This window comes from Perca flavescens, chromosome 21, assembly GCF_004354835.1.
Source record: "Perca flavescens isolate YP-PL-M2 chromosome 21, PFLA_1.0, whole genome shotgun sequence".
In the NCBI taxonomy this organism is placed as follows: domain Eukaryota; kingdom Metazoa; phylum Chordata; class Actinopteri; order Perciformes; family Percidae; genus Perca; species Perca flavescens.
In genome coordinates this window covers 20,692,679-20,710,189 of record NC_041351.1, presented here as the reverse complement: position 1 = coordinate 20,710,189, position 17,511 = coordinate 20,692,679, and the positions used below count along the sequence as shown (strand labels likewise).

The window sequence follows — 17,511 nt, the reverse complement described above, 5'->3', positions numbered from 1 at the left end:
CCTTTAAATTATTGTCTATACCAGTGTTGTCTCCCTTCAAACTGGCGATGATGGGATGATTGGGATTTGTATGTTTATGATTAAATTTCCATTTCTTCTTGTGTTGCATGTGGTTTCCACTCGTCTTCCTTCTGCTTCTTCTGTCCTCTCCAACCTCACCTCTTTTCCTAGACATTTGTTGTTTTGTTCTCTGCAGTGACTTTCCTTACCCCCCCCCCCCCCCCCCTTTATATCTTTCATCTTCCCTTTCTCAATTTTGTTATTTTCCCTCCTTTTTTCGGGAGCCAAACCACAGGGGTTTGTAGTAGCCATCCACCCAAAAAAAGATCCTCTGAACCCCGACCCCTTCCCCCCCTCCCACCCTCTTCCCACACACACACTGGTGTGGCATGAGAAAAAAGGTTGAAGAAGCAGGTTCCTGACTGTGAGGCTTGCCGGTTCAATCTCAACATTTAGTCTGTGAAAGTGAAAGAGAAGCATCAACTGGAGTGCCCTAATGCAAGAGCATTTCCCCTTGCTCAATGGTGATACTCTTGTAGCCCCAAGGTGTGTTAATGTAGCAGGATGGAGCTTTATTCCCTGAAAACCAAGATTAAACAAGATGCAATTCAAGACAATTGAAAGCAATTTAACAAAATAAAACACGTATGTTGGAACATATGGGCCGGAGCTACAGCAACTTCCCACCCTGCCGAAAGGAAACATGCTCTTTGAAGCTGTTCTCCCTCAGTCAATGTGACATCACATCCATGAAAACACTGTAAATTCAAACAGCTGTGTTGTGGTTCATGATATACAGAGCCCAATTAGACATACCATTGCAATTAGCTGCTTCTCGCCACTAAACTAAACCATATAGGCTGAAGTCACACCAGGCTCAAGGATGCACGACAAGTTGTTAACTTGTGAAAGGCCTGGTGCGACAAACAACATGCAAGCTAAAGTCTGTGGATGAATCAAGAGTGAAAACAAACACCGGAGACCCCTCCCCAAATCCTCCCAAAGTGCCACTTTGAGTAGCCTTTGTAGTTAGTCCACAAAATGTGCCCATTTAGCATGAGAAAACACACACTTTGTGTGTGCAAGAATGACAAGCTAAACCATTACTTCACAAATTCTGCTCAACAGCTGTTGAAAGTTATAATAAACTGGCTGATTGGAAAATTTCAGAGAAATAGTAATGATGTTCCAGAGACTTTCTACGACAGACCCCACTGCTGAGTTCAGTTAAATCCCCCCCCCCCCCTCTGTGTCTCTGGTGAAAGATAGATAAAGGAAAGTCCAACCACATGTGATCCTCATCTGTGGTCTGTAATGGGAACCACGTTTAGCTCTCGGACGCCTGCCTCGCTTAAAGTGAGCAAACTGATGGATTCATTCAGGGATCCCACAGCTTACAGTTACCACTGTCATCGAGAAAAACAAGAAAATTAATATTTAAAGTGGCAGAACTGACGAAGAAAGTACTATTAGTATTATTACTGGAGGCACAACATCCTCTGTTTCTAATATTACTGCTACTTTTTTTCCATTCCCACTACTACTTCTGTTACTCCCACTACTTCTGGTGGCTTACTTTTACAATTTCTTGTCTTCCCTCTTCCACTACTTAGGGGACAGCATTGTAGGAATGTGTTGTCTGAACAGTTGTAGTTTAAATATCTGTCTAGCTCGGTAAATGTGGGCGGAAGTTAGCACTTTTGAAGTCAGACTGCCCTGCTGTGGTGCAGTGGTACTGTGCGTGTACTCGAGTCCGAGTCAAGTTTCGAGTCCCCAGTGTTCGAGTCCAGGTCTGAGTCACCAAAGAAGAATCTGAGTTCAATCCGTGTTGACTCACCATCACCTGAGTCAAAGTCTCGAGTCCTCAGTGATCGAGTCACCAAAGAAGAGTCAGAGTCGACTCACCATCACCTGAGTCCGAGTTGAGCCTCGAGTCCCCAGTGTTCGAGTCTCAGTCACCAAAGAAGAGTCTGAGTCAAGTCTCGAGTCCCCAGTGTTCAAAGTCTGAGTCCAAGTCTGAGTCACCCAAAGAAATCAGGGTCGAGTCATCATTACTCGAGTTCACCTCCGAGTCAAGTCTCGAGTCCCCAGTGTCAGAGTCAAAGTCTGAGTCCCTAAAGAAGAGGCCAAGTCAAGTCACCGTTACCAGCGTTTGAGTCCAAGTCTTCTACTCTATTGTGCGTTCACAAATGGAAAATTAAGCGGTTTCTCTTTCCAGCAGTGGATGTAAACTTCCTGACCCGCATCCCTCTTCATCTTTCCAATGTGAACATGTAGTAGGCTAGCAAGTCAACGGAGAGTGCCTAGACCCCCCTGGCTGCAAATTAAATTTGCTGCCGCTAGGGTGCTTCTAGATTTTTAGACTAGTAGTAGGGTGCACGCATCATGAACTACAGTCGCAGGCGGAGGACACACGCCCTGCCCCTGCATCAAACAGTTACAGCCTAAATATATTACTATCTTCTATGACATTTTTATGACCTACTACACATAAAGGTTGTCAGAAACTCCATCCGACTTTCAAGTCCTATTTCATGAATGCTCGAGTCCAAGTCATCAGTGCGCAAGTCCACAAGTACTCAATCGCTGGTGTGTGGTAGTACTGTACTGATGTTTGTGTGTGTGTGTGTGTGTGTGTGTGTGTGTGTGTGTGTGTGTGTGTGTGTGTGTGTGTGTGTGCGCGTGTGTGTTTACCCTCTAGTTTGATGGCACCATTCTTCTGATCACCCTGCTGGTGTTGTTCCTGCTGCTGGCCATGCTCTTCATGTGGTGGTTCTGGCCTCTCTGCTGCACTGTGGTAAGGAACCTGAACTATTTTCGGGAAGTGGTTGATTTTAAGAAGTAACACGTGAATTACAGTTATCCAGAGCTTCAAAGAGGTTCGTCTAAACTCCAAAGAGCAAACAGGGGTCCTAACAAAGACAATATTAAAACCCTTAAGAGGTTCTCTGAGATGTGTAGCAGCCAATGTGTTTGTGAAAAGCTAAATAATGTCATCTCTTATTGTTCCACAGGTTATCAAAGAACCACCTCCTCCACCTCCGCCTGAGCCCGTGAGTCAAAACACACACACACACACACACACACACACACACACACACACATATTTACCCACCAACTCTGAAGGAGAATTTGTGTCTTACTTATAGTATAGTTTTAAAAAGCAACAATGACACAGTAATTTCAATAAATATGATACGAATGTGGCAGAGTTGATTGGTACAGTACGTGTGTTAGAAAGTATATAAGAGAGGGAAAAAAAGTCTTCTTTGTGTAATCATTGTTTGTGTTTTAGGAGTCAGATGACGAAGACGGCCTGCCCAAGAAGAAGTGGCCCACTGTGGATGCCTCATATTACGGAGGAAGAGGAATCGGAGGGATCAAGAGGATGGAGGTGACAAGATGTCAAGAACACAGACAATCATAATTAAATCTAAAACCACCCAAATAAAACGGAGGGGTAAAACTGGACCACCATGACATTCACCGCCTCTTTTGTGCTGTATATTCATGTTCTGTCTGCTCTCTGTAGGTGCGTTGGGGAGGGAAGGGCTCGACCGAGGAGGGGGCTAAGCTGGAGAAGCCCAAGAACGCAGTGGTGAAAATGCCGGAGCAGGAGTACGAGCCCTTCGAGCCCAAACCTAAGAAACCCCACAACAAGAAGGCGCCTCAGAACCGGAAGTGGTACACACCCATCCGGGTAAACACTGACTCAGTTTCTCTTCAGCTCCAGCAGACAATAAATGTTGCCATTCGGTTGACTTATTGATGCAGAGAAGCTACAGCGCATCTCACTGGATTCTTGCTGTCCTTTAATGCCAGGATCAAACTACACAAATTTAGCCCCATTTTGACCCGACAGACACGTCGCTGACAAACGCTCAAAGTCGTGCCTGATAGTGATGGTCGGGCCCGACCAACTTGTGTGACATAATCAAACGATCTAACGTCTGGAGTGACAGGGAATAATGTCAGAAAGTGTGACATGTTCTACGACGTGTTCCTTGACCTTGACCAATAGGAAGAGAGAGCGCTCTCTGCCTCTCTGGCGCACATATCTAAACATGAGGCACTGCTGCTGTCTAGTGGAGGAAAGCTACACACAGTGCCCATATAGGCTTTTTTTCATGGCAGGGATTGCCCCGCCTTCCAGCATTGCACTCAGCCACTAGCAGTTATTTTTGTCTTTTTGACCACTCACAAGCAAAGAAAACAGGTCTAGATGGCTGAGCTGGTTGGTACGTGGGGCTCCCACAGACCATAATGGCGGCTTGTTTGGAAAACAATCTCTTATTTTACAAAAACGGTTCACCGAAACGTGTTTCTGAAAACATTTTAAGCGAGAAATAAGCTATGCAGTTGCGCGATCTTCACGACAGCGCGCGATAATCAGTCTGGGAGCTGGTTGGTGTCATGCTTGTAGTGTTGCCACTCTTCTGTCCAAGACACAGCGAGACTTTTTGGCAACATGTCTGTCTACTCTGACATAGTGACTGTCATGAAAGACAAAAACAATCGTGTAGTCTGATCCTGGCATAACAAAAATGTCAACGTTTCAGGAACTCAGAAATCGACCTTGTTTACAGTTTAACCGTTGGGCGTTTCTGAGCTCTTGCTCAGCGAGTCTGAAATAACTGTGGGTGGCAGAATATTCTCGATCCACAGAAAAAGAAACTGAACTCCTCCAATTGAAGTTAAAACATTAAAAAAAAAACACCACGACTGGAGCTGCAAACGTTTTCACAAGACAGCGGGGAAGAATAAAGCCTGTTCTGGACATATTTATGTAGAATTAGTTGCATAAGCACAGAATTCTCCAACCATCAATGTGCACACATTGGCCAAAGTCTTTTGATGGTATTCTCCAGACAGAGAGACATTATTAGACTTGGCGTCACTGCCATTTGGGCGATAATCACACACTACAATAACGCTCTGTGTAGCAACACTGGCCTTTCATACAGTAGCAGCACTGACTGTTATCTGTAGACACGGCTACCTTACGGCTGTATTTTCAACATGACACGGGCCTACAAACAGAACTGCAGTGATTCATAGTGCCGTTTTACACTGCCCAAACATCACAGACCATGTAGGAGAAAGGTGCCTTTATACTCTGACTAGTGACTGTGTGTTGGGTGGCACCTGAAGATCCTTTTTTATTAGTCATGGTACTTTAAGATATTGACTTCCTTCCTCTCAAGTACGTGCCACTGAAGCTCAGGAGTCTGCACTTTTTTAGTCAAATCAAATGACAGCAGCATCTCACACCTCCTGTGAGGAAGTAGAATCTATTTATCGCTGTTGTATCCTTTTTTTCCCCCCCTCTGGCAGATCGTAGTATTTGTGAAAAGGAGCGCTCTGTTAACTTGCTCTATTTGTGGCAGCAGAGGAACTGATTCACGGAGAATGAACTTGTCTTCAGTTAAGCAGACAAGAACCAAAATATGGCCAAGTGACTAATCAGCACCGCTCCGACCAGAGAGGAAGGAACTAATCAGTAGAATCAACTGCTGCACTGTTTGTTTGGGATACAAACCTGCAGACTCTTAGCTTTGAAGGAACGCGGAAGACGGCCTGATACAGTAGAAACAGTATTAATAGGATTTGATTAAGTTACAGATGATTGTGGGAGAATTTGGTGCCTGTTAACCCCCCCTCTCTCCTATGTCCTGTACAGGGTAAACTGGATGCTATCTTGGCTCTGTTTCGCCGCGGGTACGACCAAGTCTCCCTGATGAGACCCCAGCCCGGGGATCATGTGAGTAGCTCAGCGCTATTTTATTTCATCAAATGCTTTTATCCGCACACCCACTCGCCTTCACTTCCCCTGTTCCACATGTTTTGCTTCAACTTTGTCCCTCCTGCTGTGTTTTAGACCTGTGATGACCCACAGTTTGCATTGCCCTCTTTTTCCTTTTCTTCACCTTTCCTTTCCGTCTCCATTCAACCATCATGTTTTTCTCCAGATTCTTTTTACATGTCTTTTCTTTCTTCCTTTTTGAGATTTTGTTGAGTTCACTGTTTTTTTTTTATTTCTTTTTTTATGTAACCTGTGAAGGCTGATGTATACTTGTGCGCTGGTGTGTCTGCTTCGTTATAGCGTATCTTTTTAAGAGAATAGCAGAGCCGGCATGTAGTGTGTGTGTGTGTGTGTGTGTGTGTGTGTGTGTGCGTGTGTGTGTGCTTGTAGGGCTAGTTGTGGTGGCTTTAAAGCTTATCCCCAGACTCCTGCTCTCACCAGGCTCTCATCCACTTACCTAACCCTTACCTAAACCTCACATAATACTATGGCGTGTGGGTGAGTCATGTAATGCCTTGTACCGTAAACTACACCTGTAAACCTGGTCACCCCATGGCCTGACAGACCACATCACACAGCGCCCAGTGGGAGCAGAGCCAACAGAAGGTGTTACAAGATGAGGCAGGTTTCCAAGACTGTGTGTGTGGGGAGAGTGTGATAAATTAAGTGAAAGAGTGACGGGGAATTGCTCCAGAGCGAGTACCGACTTTATATACAGTCTATGTTACCGACTCCAGCGCTGGAGATGGAGAAACACTGCCAGGGTTTTCCCCAGTGTATTGCACCCCACCGGGCCTATGTTGCCCCCTACCAAGCCTAAGTCACTGGGAATTATTTTGTAATGTATTTTTAAATAAATTTTTAAACTAGGAGGCTCGGTTGAAAACTTAGTCATATTTTCAAATCTCCAGTTAGCTTTTAGCGCTGACTTAATGTAGAGTCGGAATCAGTCTTATAGCTTTTTTTTTGTGATCAATTATTTTGTACTTTCAAAAGAGAAGGGCATGACACAGTTCAAAGACAGTAATACAACAAGTAGCATCCACTTCCCTCCAGCCACCCCTCCAGAATACCACCCAGAATAGCGACATCCCCCCTCCCTCAATGTCCCAACATGATCTTCTATGTTACATACACATAGTGATACAGCACATAGTACATTGGTCATATCAGTGTCCTATAGGCCAAAGTAAGTGCACAGAAATAAACAAAAAATTCCAAATAAAGACATACTCCTCAGCTCAATTCAGTAAATCTTTAACCACTGCCACCGCAGAGGTCCAGGTTTGGATTGTTTTCTGACTAGCTCCATGCATTCTTGCTACAGACAGCTCCATGTAGATTATGCTCAAAAAGGATTGTAGCCACTGGGTGTGTGTGCTTGGGGGGGCTTCCAGCGCAAGGCCAGCATTCTTTAAGCTACAGTCAACCCTGCTAATAGAGTGCGGGTCCGAGTAGAGGACAGGCTCAATGATGAGGTGTCATTTAGAAGCAGTATTTTAGGAGAACATGGTATGTCTACCTCCAATAGATCTGATAAAGTGGAAGATACTAATTTCCAAAAGGACGCCACATCAGGACATTCCCAGTACATATGTAAGAATGATCCCACACGACCCAGAGAGCATAGATCACAAACAGGCGAATGTATGAGCTTCATGTAGAAAGTATCTCTTTCTTGGTGTTAGATACATTCTATGTATGAGTTTGAAGTGTATAAGTTTGTGATTAAGGTTCTTTGATGTTTTGTCTAAATTGTTCCAGACAGTCAACCAACATATTTCGCCACTGGGTAGATCAAAGTTACCGGTCCACACTTGGTGAACTGCCAGAGGTCCACAAGAGAATGCTAGTAAAAAAAGAGTAAAGAGCAGAAATCAAGCCTCTCGATCTTACTCCTACATCTAGCAATGTGTGTATCTTGTGAGTGGGGAGGGGAGTACCCCAGGGCACACCGTACACTCGCATCGCAGATCTTAGGCACAAAGAGGAAAAAAGATGTACCTGGTATATCATAAGTAGCTCGCAGATCAGTAAACAACCTCAGACCCCCATCATCACAGACATCAGACAAGACGTTAACCCCTCTCTCACTCTAATCCCTGAAAGAGAAAGGTACCCCGCCAGTGAGCAGAGAGTAGTTATGAAAAATAGAACTTTGTGCATGCCACTTCAACATAGAGCCGGTCACCCTCTCCACTGAATGCCACACAGTCAAAAGGAACAACATAATGGGGCCCAGCTTTAGTTTGGAGCGTTAAATGGAAAGGCCTGAGTGTATTAAATCTTGCAGACGGTGAGGGGAGGCCAAATGTTTTTCTATGGGTCTCCATGATAGTTGTATCTGGGGGTCCAGCCAATTGGAAAGTGGACCAAGAATACAATTTTAAGTTAGGGACAGCAAGACCGTTTATTGCGCTGAAGAGTAGTTAGTTTGACACGTGGACGTGCCCCACCCCAGATAAACTTCGATATTATACTATGCATCTTGTCCCAGTTACCTTTAGGTGGGGGAAGGGGTATCATATTAGAATAAAAGTTCACTCTAGGAAGGACATCCATCTTGATTATGGACAAACGCATTTGTAAGGTGTTTGGGAGCCACGTCCACCTCTCCAAGTCCCCCTCCGTTTCATAATACCCTGGAAATTTTTGCTAGAGATGGTGAACAGGGAGGGGAAGATATCCACGCCCAACTATATGAGGCTCCTAACCACTGGTATGTGTGTTGGCAATGTGGAAGTGTCGAGAGATGAGATAAGAGATAAGATTTTGTCCAGTTAATTTTATATCCTGAGAGAGTGCTGAACTCCTCAAACACGTCCAATACTATCGGAATACACACTGGCGCATTATTTATGTATAACAGAATGTCATCCGCAAATAATGATATGTGATGTGAAGGGTTACAGAAGGATATGGGCGAGAGAAAGGGCTGCCGCCTAATTGTCTGCGCAAAAGGCTTGAGGGAGAGAGCGAACAGAAGAGGAGACAGAGGGCAGCCTTGATGGGAGGGCAGCCTTGACGGGAGCCTCTCCATACTGGGAAGGGGGAGGAAAATATGCTGCCTGAAAAGACCATAGCTGAGGGATTAGAGTAGAGTACCTTAATCATCTTAATATAGTTAGTGACAAGACCAAAAGCTTCCAAGACCAGCCAGAGATAAGTTCCATTCGAGTCTATCAAAGGCTTTTTCCGCATCCAATGATAGAACAGCACATGGGGACTTAATATCTTTAGAAAAAGATATCATATGGAGATTTCTACGTAAGTTATCAGCTGCGTGGCGCGTTTTTATAAACCCAGTCTGGTCATGATGTACTAATTTAGTCATAAGTGTCTCAATCCGTGAAGCCAGGACTTTAGCATATATTCTTATTTCTGAATTCAAAAGTGACAGGGGTCTGTAATTGCCTTAGAGGGAGGGATCCTTATTCGGTTTGGGGAGAACAGTGAGAATAGCAGAGTTGGTGTCCCGGTCAAATAAGCCCCTATCCACAGCAGCGTGGATCATATCCAGCATGAATTTACCTAGCTCCTCCCAGAAAAACCAATAAAATTCAGGGGGTATTCCATCCCACCCCGGCGATTTCCCCTTTTTCATCCTCTGAATGGCCTCTTTTAGTTCTATTAATGAAATAGGCTTCTGTAGATCATCTGTCTCCTTTTGGTTTAAGATTGGAAGATTTGCCTTCCGTATAAAGTGTCTACATCTGTCACTGTCCAAATTAACCTCAGAAGTGTAGAGGTTAGAGTAAAAGTCGCGAAACTCCATATTAATAGCTTTTGGCTCTGTTAAAATGTTCTGTGATTCGGATCTGCCATCAGTCCTGAGCATGTTCATACAGCAAGCTCTTGTCCAGCGGCCGTTCCATCATTTCCATTTGCCCGTTTCGTGTTGAGAAAATCCTCGGCTTCGGTGCTTGAGTTGAAAATGTGTTGATCCTGCCCGTGGATGAGCTTCAGTCTGGCCAGGTAGAGTAGGAAGACTTGGAGTCCTCGCTTCCTCGCGTCTTCTATGGCTGGGGAGATAGCCCGCCGCCGCATTACCGTTTAGCTGCTGAAGTCGGCGGAGAAGCAAATCTCTCGGTCCTGGAACTTGACAGGTGTTTTCCGCAAAGCTTGGAGTATTTTGTCCCGGTCGGTGAAACGTAGTATTTTGCATTTTAGCGTCCGAGGACTTCGATTACGTATTGGACGTCAGTGTTCAGGCTTATCTGCTAGCTTATATGTTAGCTGCGACTGTTACCTTGAAACCATCCAGCAAATAGACGGTACCGTAGGGTGATTCTCTAGCATGGCAGTTAGCTTGTTATCCTGCTCCCCTTCGTCTTCATAAGTTCATAAGGTCTGGCGGACTTTCTTGGCTTCGGCATCTCACAGGGTGGATGTTTAAAAATAAAGGTTAAGTTAAATAAAAAGGTAATTTTTCATTGAAATGGGGGGGAATAGGAGTGGGAGCAAAAGAGCTAAGCAGCCATCCTTTCTGCAGGTCACGTGACCTCCTCTGGTCTTATAGCTTTTTTTTTTTTATTCTTAATTGCGCAATTGCATTTATGATTCTGTTATCACAGAACCTATTGGGCTCTACATTAATGCTGCCATCAGTCTGTGACCGGTCCCCAGCTGTGCCCTCATCGAGAAAAAAAAAGCACTTGCCACTGGGGCTGAACAATTTTTCTGGGGGGAAACCCTGAAGTGTCTCCCCTGTGCCTTCTACCCACAGTGGGGAAGCTGTAGCAGGAAAAGTTAACCCTTGATCTCATGTTGTTCATGGAGGAGCACCCAGGAATGAGTAGGAGGAAATGTGACGCTACCAAGCCAAGCGGACCAATCACACAATGCGTTTACATGCACAGCAGTAACCGGGGTTAAGTGAATAACCGGGTTATGCCGGTTCTCCCCGTATACATGAGCGGGGAAGAATAACAGGAGTAACTCTACCTCCAGTCAGAATAAGGCTTTTTCTTCAGGTTGACCTTTGTCAAAATCACAACAACTTGGAAAGCAAGAAATTATGTGTCTCCTCGGCCTTCCAGAAATGGGTCTTCTTCTTGATGTACTTGTCATGGGGGAGTTCTCAGTGGATATAAAGGTTTAAAGCTTGTGTTTTTGCTGTTTTTGGCGCTGTTGCTTCCATCTGCTCTCTTCTATTTCCGGGTCAAAAACCACTGCAGCGGAGTCGGGAGGGGCAGTTATAACCTACGGAGCATGCGCAAACACGTAGCCCGAGCTTACACCGGGTTAAGGTGTATACATGCACCTGTACCCCGGTTACTAAAGGAGTTATCTATGAGAACTCTGAGAAACCAGGGTATTGCCTTTAACCCAAATAAAGTTTTTTGAAGTTACATTTCTGGGGAGGTGCACGTCAGGCTACAGCGTAGGGTACAGTGTAGGGTACGGTGTAGGGTGCGTATCTAGGCGTACCTACGGCGTATATTCAACACAGGACCATAAATCAGGCTTAACTCCACAAAATAATGTGGCATGAAATGCTCCTTGGCCTCGAAAGAAGTGGTGGCTTAGGTCACTACTGTAATCCATCCTTGGGGGATAGTATTTCTCTCAAAAGGGACAAAAAAAAGCCTGAGAAACCCAACATTACGTTCCGAACTGGCCCAGTTTTAAAAGTCTCCTAGTGCGTCTACAGTCTGAAAATGCTTCAGTCATCTGTAGCCATTACTCATCCCGTCTTCCCGTCCTCCATCTGTGTCTCCGTCTCATTGACTCCTGGTGTTCCTGTGCTGGCTAACACCTCCGTTGGCCCGTCTCCATCCCGTTGAGCCAGCTCACACCTGCTTCACATTAGACGCCATAAATCGGATAAAAAGCAGAACCGCAGCTCGCACCCAGACACATCCTTGTAGCTCGATAGGCTTATTTTTTTTCTGATGTGTTCGTGTGTGTGAGAGCTGGTAAAATCTTCTCTCCTCGTTTTATCAGCCACATGGTTTAGTTTTATTGCCTGGAGCCTTTGCATTAAAAAAAAATCCCAAGATAACAGTTTGGTTTCAATGGGGAGGTCACTAAGTACAGAAAGCTCTCTGGGGATGTTTTAAATCTCTCTGACACATTCAGCAAAGTCAGTTTTAATGTATCAAGGTGTTGGGTGATTCTTTATCATTTCCACCTTCACTAATCTTGATGCAGACTGATCTCATGAAGTGGCGTATGTATGACATGCCAATTCGTGTGCCCTTATTGGCGTGTTATCAAGACGCATACTCGCTTTTTAGCGTGTTTATCAACGCCGTTTGGCCTCCGTTGACTTACATTACCTTGCAATTGCGTGTGAGTTTACGCCGTAGCAAGTAGTATGAAAGGGAGAGAATCTGTGAAGGGAGGTTGGTCAGGGAGGTTGGTCAGGGTGGTGGATGGGTCAAACACAGGACTGTCACCCAGGAGACCAGGGATCATGTTGTTTCCTAAACTCAACCGTCGCGTCCTTCTTTGCCAACCCGGTTCTTCTTTTTCTAAACCCAAACGACTCTTCTTTTCCTAAACCCAACCCGTTCTTCTTTTCCTAAACCCAACCGATTCTTCTTTTCCTAAACCCAACCGGTTCTTCTTTTCCTAAACCCAACCGGTTCTTCTTTTCCTAAATCCAACCGGTTCTTCTTTTCCTAAACCCAACCGGTTCTTCTTTTCCTAAATCCAACCGGTTCTTCTTTTCCTAAACCCAACCCGCGTGTGACGTTTCCTAAACTCAACTGCAGCTTTCTTCTCGCGATAACAAGCCATGTGGCGTGTATGTTTATGTCCGCTGTATACAGCTTAGACATATGGTGAGATGGTAGATCATGTCCAAAGAAGTTTCAAATCGAGAGCAACTGGACTCGGTTAAAGGTGCTCGAAGTCTTCAGTTCTGACTGAACGATAGGGGAACCCAGTTATTCCAACCTCTGTGGATTCGTTGTCAAGGTGATCGATACCGCTTCGCTGGTTAGCGTTACTGGCTGTTGTAACGACAGCCGCTATGGTCGTTGGAGACACCCAAGGCCACGTCTGAACCACCATCGTCCTCCCTTGGATAACTATGACCTGGATGACTAACCTCTACAGAAATCATGCTAGATCGTAGCTACCAAACGTACTGTAACGTAGAGTTTTTCCCGCCTCTATGACGTGTCATAAGACATTAGCCAATCACCAGCATTTTTACAACTTGGTATAAGCATGCTGCATGCTTATTGGTTTACTGGCGCTGATGAGATTTACTCTATACTGAAGTGTGTTTACTAAGGAGGCAATTCAGTCGGTGCCTAAAAAGTATTGTATTCGGTACCTAGCCCTACTCATATGAGTCATATCTTCATGTGTAATGAATTATGAAGTAGATTTTTGCTGCGTTTTGGCCTCATATTTATTCACTGCAACGTCACATTGTGATAACTATGTATGTGTGGCACTTACACAGTATGCCAGTTACATTCGGTATTCCGTGCCCTCCCCCAATCTGTTCTCCACCTTTTTTATCCTTTTTATGCCGACTCCCCTGCTGATCAGGCCCCGTCCCAAAAGCTAATTAAAATCGTGCCTTATTAGCAGAACATTTCCAATGATCTTTTTAAACGGGAATTCCACATTTAAGAGTGTTTTCTTGGCACCAGGAACAGGAACAGAGACAGGATTTACTTTCAGCTTTTCCTGAGACAAATCAGACAGAAAAAAACAGTCATCGTGAGCTTACGGCTACATCTTCACCGACGCAAACTGGCAGTCAGATAAAAAAAAAAAAAAAAAAAAAAGATTTGGTTTCCTTAGTCAACCAATTTCTTGCTTTAAGCGATGGCTGCATGCGTAAGCTCTGCATGACGCAATGCTTACTTCCTAGAAGAAATCAGGCCTCTCTTTCCACTCAAATGATGTCGCCTCCTCAAGTCATTAGCGGTTTGTAACGAAGCGGCAGAAACCTCTCCCAGGCCAGCAAGGCCGGCTCATTTCCAGGTAGCGTAATGTTGTATTTCAAAGAGTGGAAACAAGCGCGGGACACCTCTTCCCTTGCCATAAGTGTTACCTGAAAAGCTATTTAGTGTTACTTTTTCTGCCACAGTCCCACCCGTAACAGACATTTTAGAGCACAGTCTGACCCTCCAAAAGCTGGCAGACTTTCAAATTAAAAGGAACACTCACTCTTTACATGAGGCAGAGTTGGCCAAGTTCAGTCTGGATTCTTCATTGGTCATTCTGTCGCCATGGCATTGGTTTTTTCATAGCCAATGCCAATTGCCATAGCTGAATGTCAGCCTTGAGACCGGCCTGGCTACAGTACTGTACATTGCGTCATCAGTGTGATGTAGTTAGTTCTTACTGATGAATGCAATGACACTAAAACAAAAAAATGGTACCTCCTGTAGTGTTCATATCCAGGACTGACTACACACACACACACACACACACACACTTTCTTCCAGTAGTGAACTCAACAACCCCTCCTCTTGTTTGCTCAGTACAATACGATAGAGATAGAGTGGGTTTGTGTGTGCGTGAGCCTTTGAGAGTATCATTATAAAGCTCAGTCTCATGGTTTGGCTCAGAACTGTGTGTGTTTTTAATGCCTTTGTGCATTTTTGTGTGTGTGTGTGTGTGTGTCTGTGTGTGTCTGTGTGTTAGTGTATGTACATATACTGTATGTACGTCCATAACCACATCATTTAACCAGTGATAGACCAGAGTTAAGATCACAAGGATGAAGTTATCTACATTTGCCATTATGAGTGTGTGTGTGTGTGTGTGTGTGTGTGTGTGCGTGCGTGCGTGCGCGTGCGCGGCCAAACCACATCCATTACACTGACGTCAGGGAGTACAGTATGAGGTAGAGCTCTCTCTCTCTCTCTCTCTCTCTCTCTCTCTCTTTCTCTCCTGCACATAAACACAAGCCTCCCCAGGGAAGCATTTAGCTGGCTAAAGGATATGAGGTAATACCTTATTCAGACAACTGCCAGAACTGTCTCCACCAACCAAACATGTCTCTAACACACACACATACACACACACACACACACACATATGTTTTGCCCAGGCCTAGACAATTTTTATGGCCTTGGTAAGACTGTAGACAGTGGAGGAGGTCAGTGAGAAAGAACGAGCGAGTGTGGCTTTCTTTAATCCAGGAAAATGTCCATAGATTTAAACCGCAGCTGGGTGCTAACAGACGACGTACATGAAGCAAAGCTGTTTTTTTGGTTTTTTTTACATGCCATCCACATGCAGTTCAACATTGTCAATTTAAAAGTCATTTATCTCAGACTTTACACACATTTTAAAAGACACCTCGCACCTTGTTTTAATAACTTTGACAAGCTAACAGCAACACTGAGGTGTTACTCTACTTGCTTACATAATTAAAGAAAAAGTTTGACACATGCCACTCTCATATCTGTATGTGCTAAACATGTAGCCACCGCCAGCAGCCGCTTAGCGTAGCTTAGTTTAGGACTAGTCACCCATTATTTTCAATAAATCCTGCAGCGCTACATTACAGAGTTTGTGCATGTTGCCCAAAGAAAGCACACATCTCCTCTCCGCAGGTATTTTCCATGAGGCAAAGAATTTGAGAAGATCCTCATCCAGGCATTTTTTTTATATTAATGTCTAGGAATGCCAGACTGGATAACTGGTGGTCGCTGTTAGATTCTTGTCCTTTTTTCGGCTCTGTTTATTCAACTTTTTGTTTTGCTCGGGATGAATGGAATGTTTTTTTGTGACCTCTATATGACTATATGTGTGATAAAGAGGAATATGTAAATGGACTGTTCTTATATAGCGCTTTTCTAGTCTCAACGACTACTCAGAGCGCTTTAACATTGTACAGGAACCATTCCCCATCCATAGACTGTGGCCGAGGCTGCCGTACAAGGTGCCACCTGCTCATCAGATACTCATTCACACACATTTACACTCCGATGCGCAGCTAAATACAAGAGGACAAGAGCGGTTGGCTGGAGTAGAGGGCAAACATGTAAAGTGGGATTTTGAAAAAAATTGCCTTTATTTAAATTTGGTTTATTATCTTCTTTTTTTTCTCTTTCGGGTATTGTTTCCTCTCTTTATCTCCAAAGACCTTCTCTCCCTCTGTCTTACTTTCTCTCACTTACGTTACATTCTATAGTGCTGTATTTGCAAGAATGTTACCCTCCTGTAGATCAACCGTAGTCCCAAAACGGGGCCCGGTCTCCTGTGTTCATTCATGCTTCTTCTCTTTAGACATTTCAGTAAAGAAACGACTTTTAAAAATCAGGTACATCGCTTTTAGATGGAATGAGCTGTACTCATTCCACTCCGTATCCTCCAATCGTTGGAAAGATTTGGACCAGTTGGTGGCCCTATAGATGAAAAGTCACAGTGCAGATCCACTTTTGTGACACGACTGAAGCGTGGTGTCGCGATGTACTGCATCCACGGTTGATGCTCCACGCCCTTTGACCGGCAGCTGATTGGACGAACGCGTCACGTGGGTCTGGCTTCTCCAGATTTTCACAGCGACCATCACGGCAGCTCGTTCGGAATACCATCTTCTATTTAACCAAAATAGTTCAGTTTCTGAAAACATTTTAAGTGAGAAATAGGCCTTTCAGTTGCTGAATCTGTCTTCATTTCAGTTCGACAAAGGTCAGTTTGAACAATTTCCGTCTACTTCCGTTGCATAGTCACGTCGTGTTCAACGGATTCATATGCATAAAGATGGGCATCGGCCAGCTTTTTTGTCAAATGCAGCGCAGGCTTTTGCAGGCGCGTTAAAGTCGCTTGACGTCGCCCATAGGAATAAAGTGGAGCGCGGCGCGACAGAAGCGTCACACGGCCAGGTGGATCATTAAAGTCAGTGGACACCATGAATGTCTGTATTAAATGTAATGGCAATCCACCCAATAGTTGTTAGGGCTGCTCGATTATGTACAAAAAAAAATTACTATTATTTTGGTCAATATTAAAATTACAATTATTCAACACGATTACTTGATTGACTTTTGGAAAGATGTGGCATGTATTGAACTTTAAAAAAAAAAAAAAACAGTTCAACAGTTCAACAAATCAACAGTGAAAACACCTTAAGCTGTGGAATTTCTCTTCATACTTTTCCCGTTCAAACTTTTGTTTTTCATTCAGAACACAAGACAAAATAAAAGGTTTATTGCCAAACTTAATAGTTGTTGGCATATAGAAATAGATCGATTGTTACCACTTTAAATCTAATCAATTTGTGATTTTTTTAATCTTGCGTGTGTCTCTCCTTCCCCTTCAGGGTCGATGCATCAACTTCACGAGAGTGAAAGAAGAGTCAGCGGCAGCCAAGGCGCCACCTCGCACCCCGATCCACACCCCCTCGCCCCCGCCCCCAGACTACCAGCCGGAGACCACCTCCCCGTCTCCCACCGCCGCCAGCCCTCCTGCCAGATCACCCCCGTCAAGCCAGGTACCCCCGGGACCGCCGCCATCCCGCACCCCCCCGGGGCTTCCCTGTGCACCGCCATCGCGCCCGCCGCCCAGCCTCCGAGCCTGAATGGCACAGACAAACCCCCCCCCACCACCACCGCCAACGCACCCCGCTTTGATATCACAGACTGACCGCTCTGTTGACCCGTTCTTTCAGTTTGAAGGCTGTGGTCCTCGCTAAGCCAAAGATATATAGGCCAAAGATCAGTGTTTTCAATCCCAGGCTCCTGTGTTCCTCTTCTTGTATGGGCTGGAGTGTCAAGTCAAACTGG

The 17,511-nt window shown here is 44.7% G+C and overlaps 1 protein-coding gene across 1 annotated transcript in view; it reads left to right on the top strand.

Moving 5' to 3' along the window:
* antxr1c (ANTXR cell adhesion molecule 1c) overlaps positions 1-17,306 on the top strand; it is a 60,148-nt gene extending 42,842 nt beyond the window's left edge. Inside the window, exons 13-18 of the mRNA XM_028568586.1 lie at positions 2,702-2,797; positions 3,015-3,053; positions 3,296-3,394; positions 3,533-3,700; positions 5,681-5,761; positions 17,049-17,306. Coding sequence (XP_028424387.1) covers positions 2,702-2,797; positions 3,015-3,053; positions 3,296-3,394; positions 3,533-3,700; positions 5,681-5,761; positions 17,049-17,306 — 741 coding nt within the window. The remainder of the gene's footprint in view (positions 1-2,701; positions 2,798-3,014; positions 3,054-3,295; positions 3,395-3,532; positions 3,701-5,680; positions 5,762-17,048) is intronic.
* Positions 17,307-17,511: the final 205 nt, after the last annotated feature.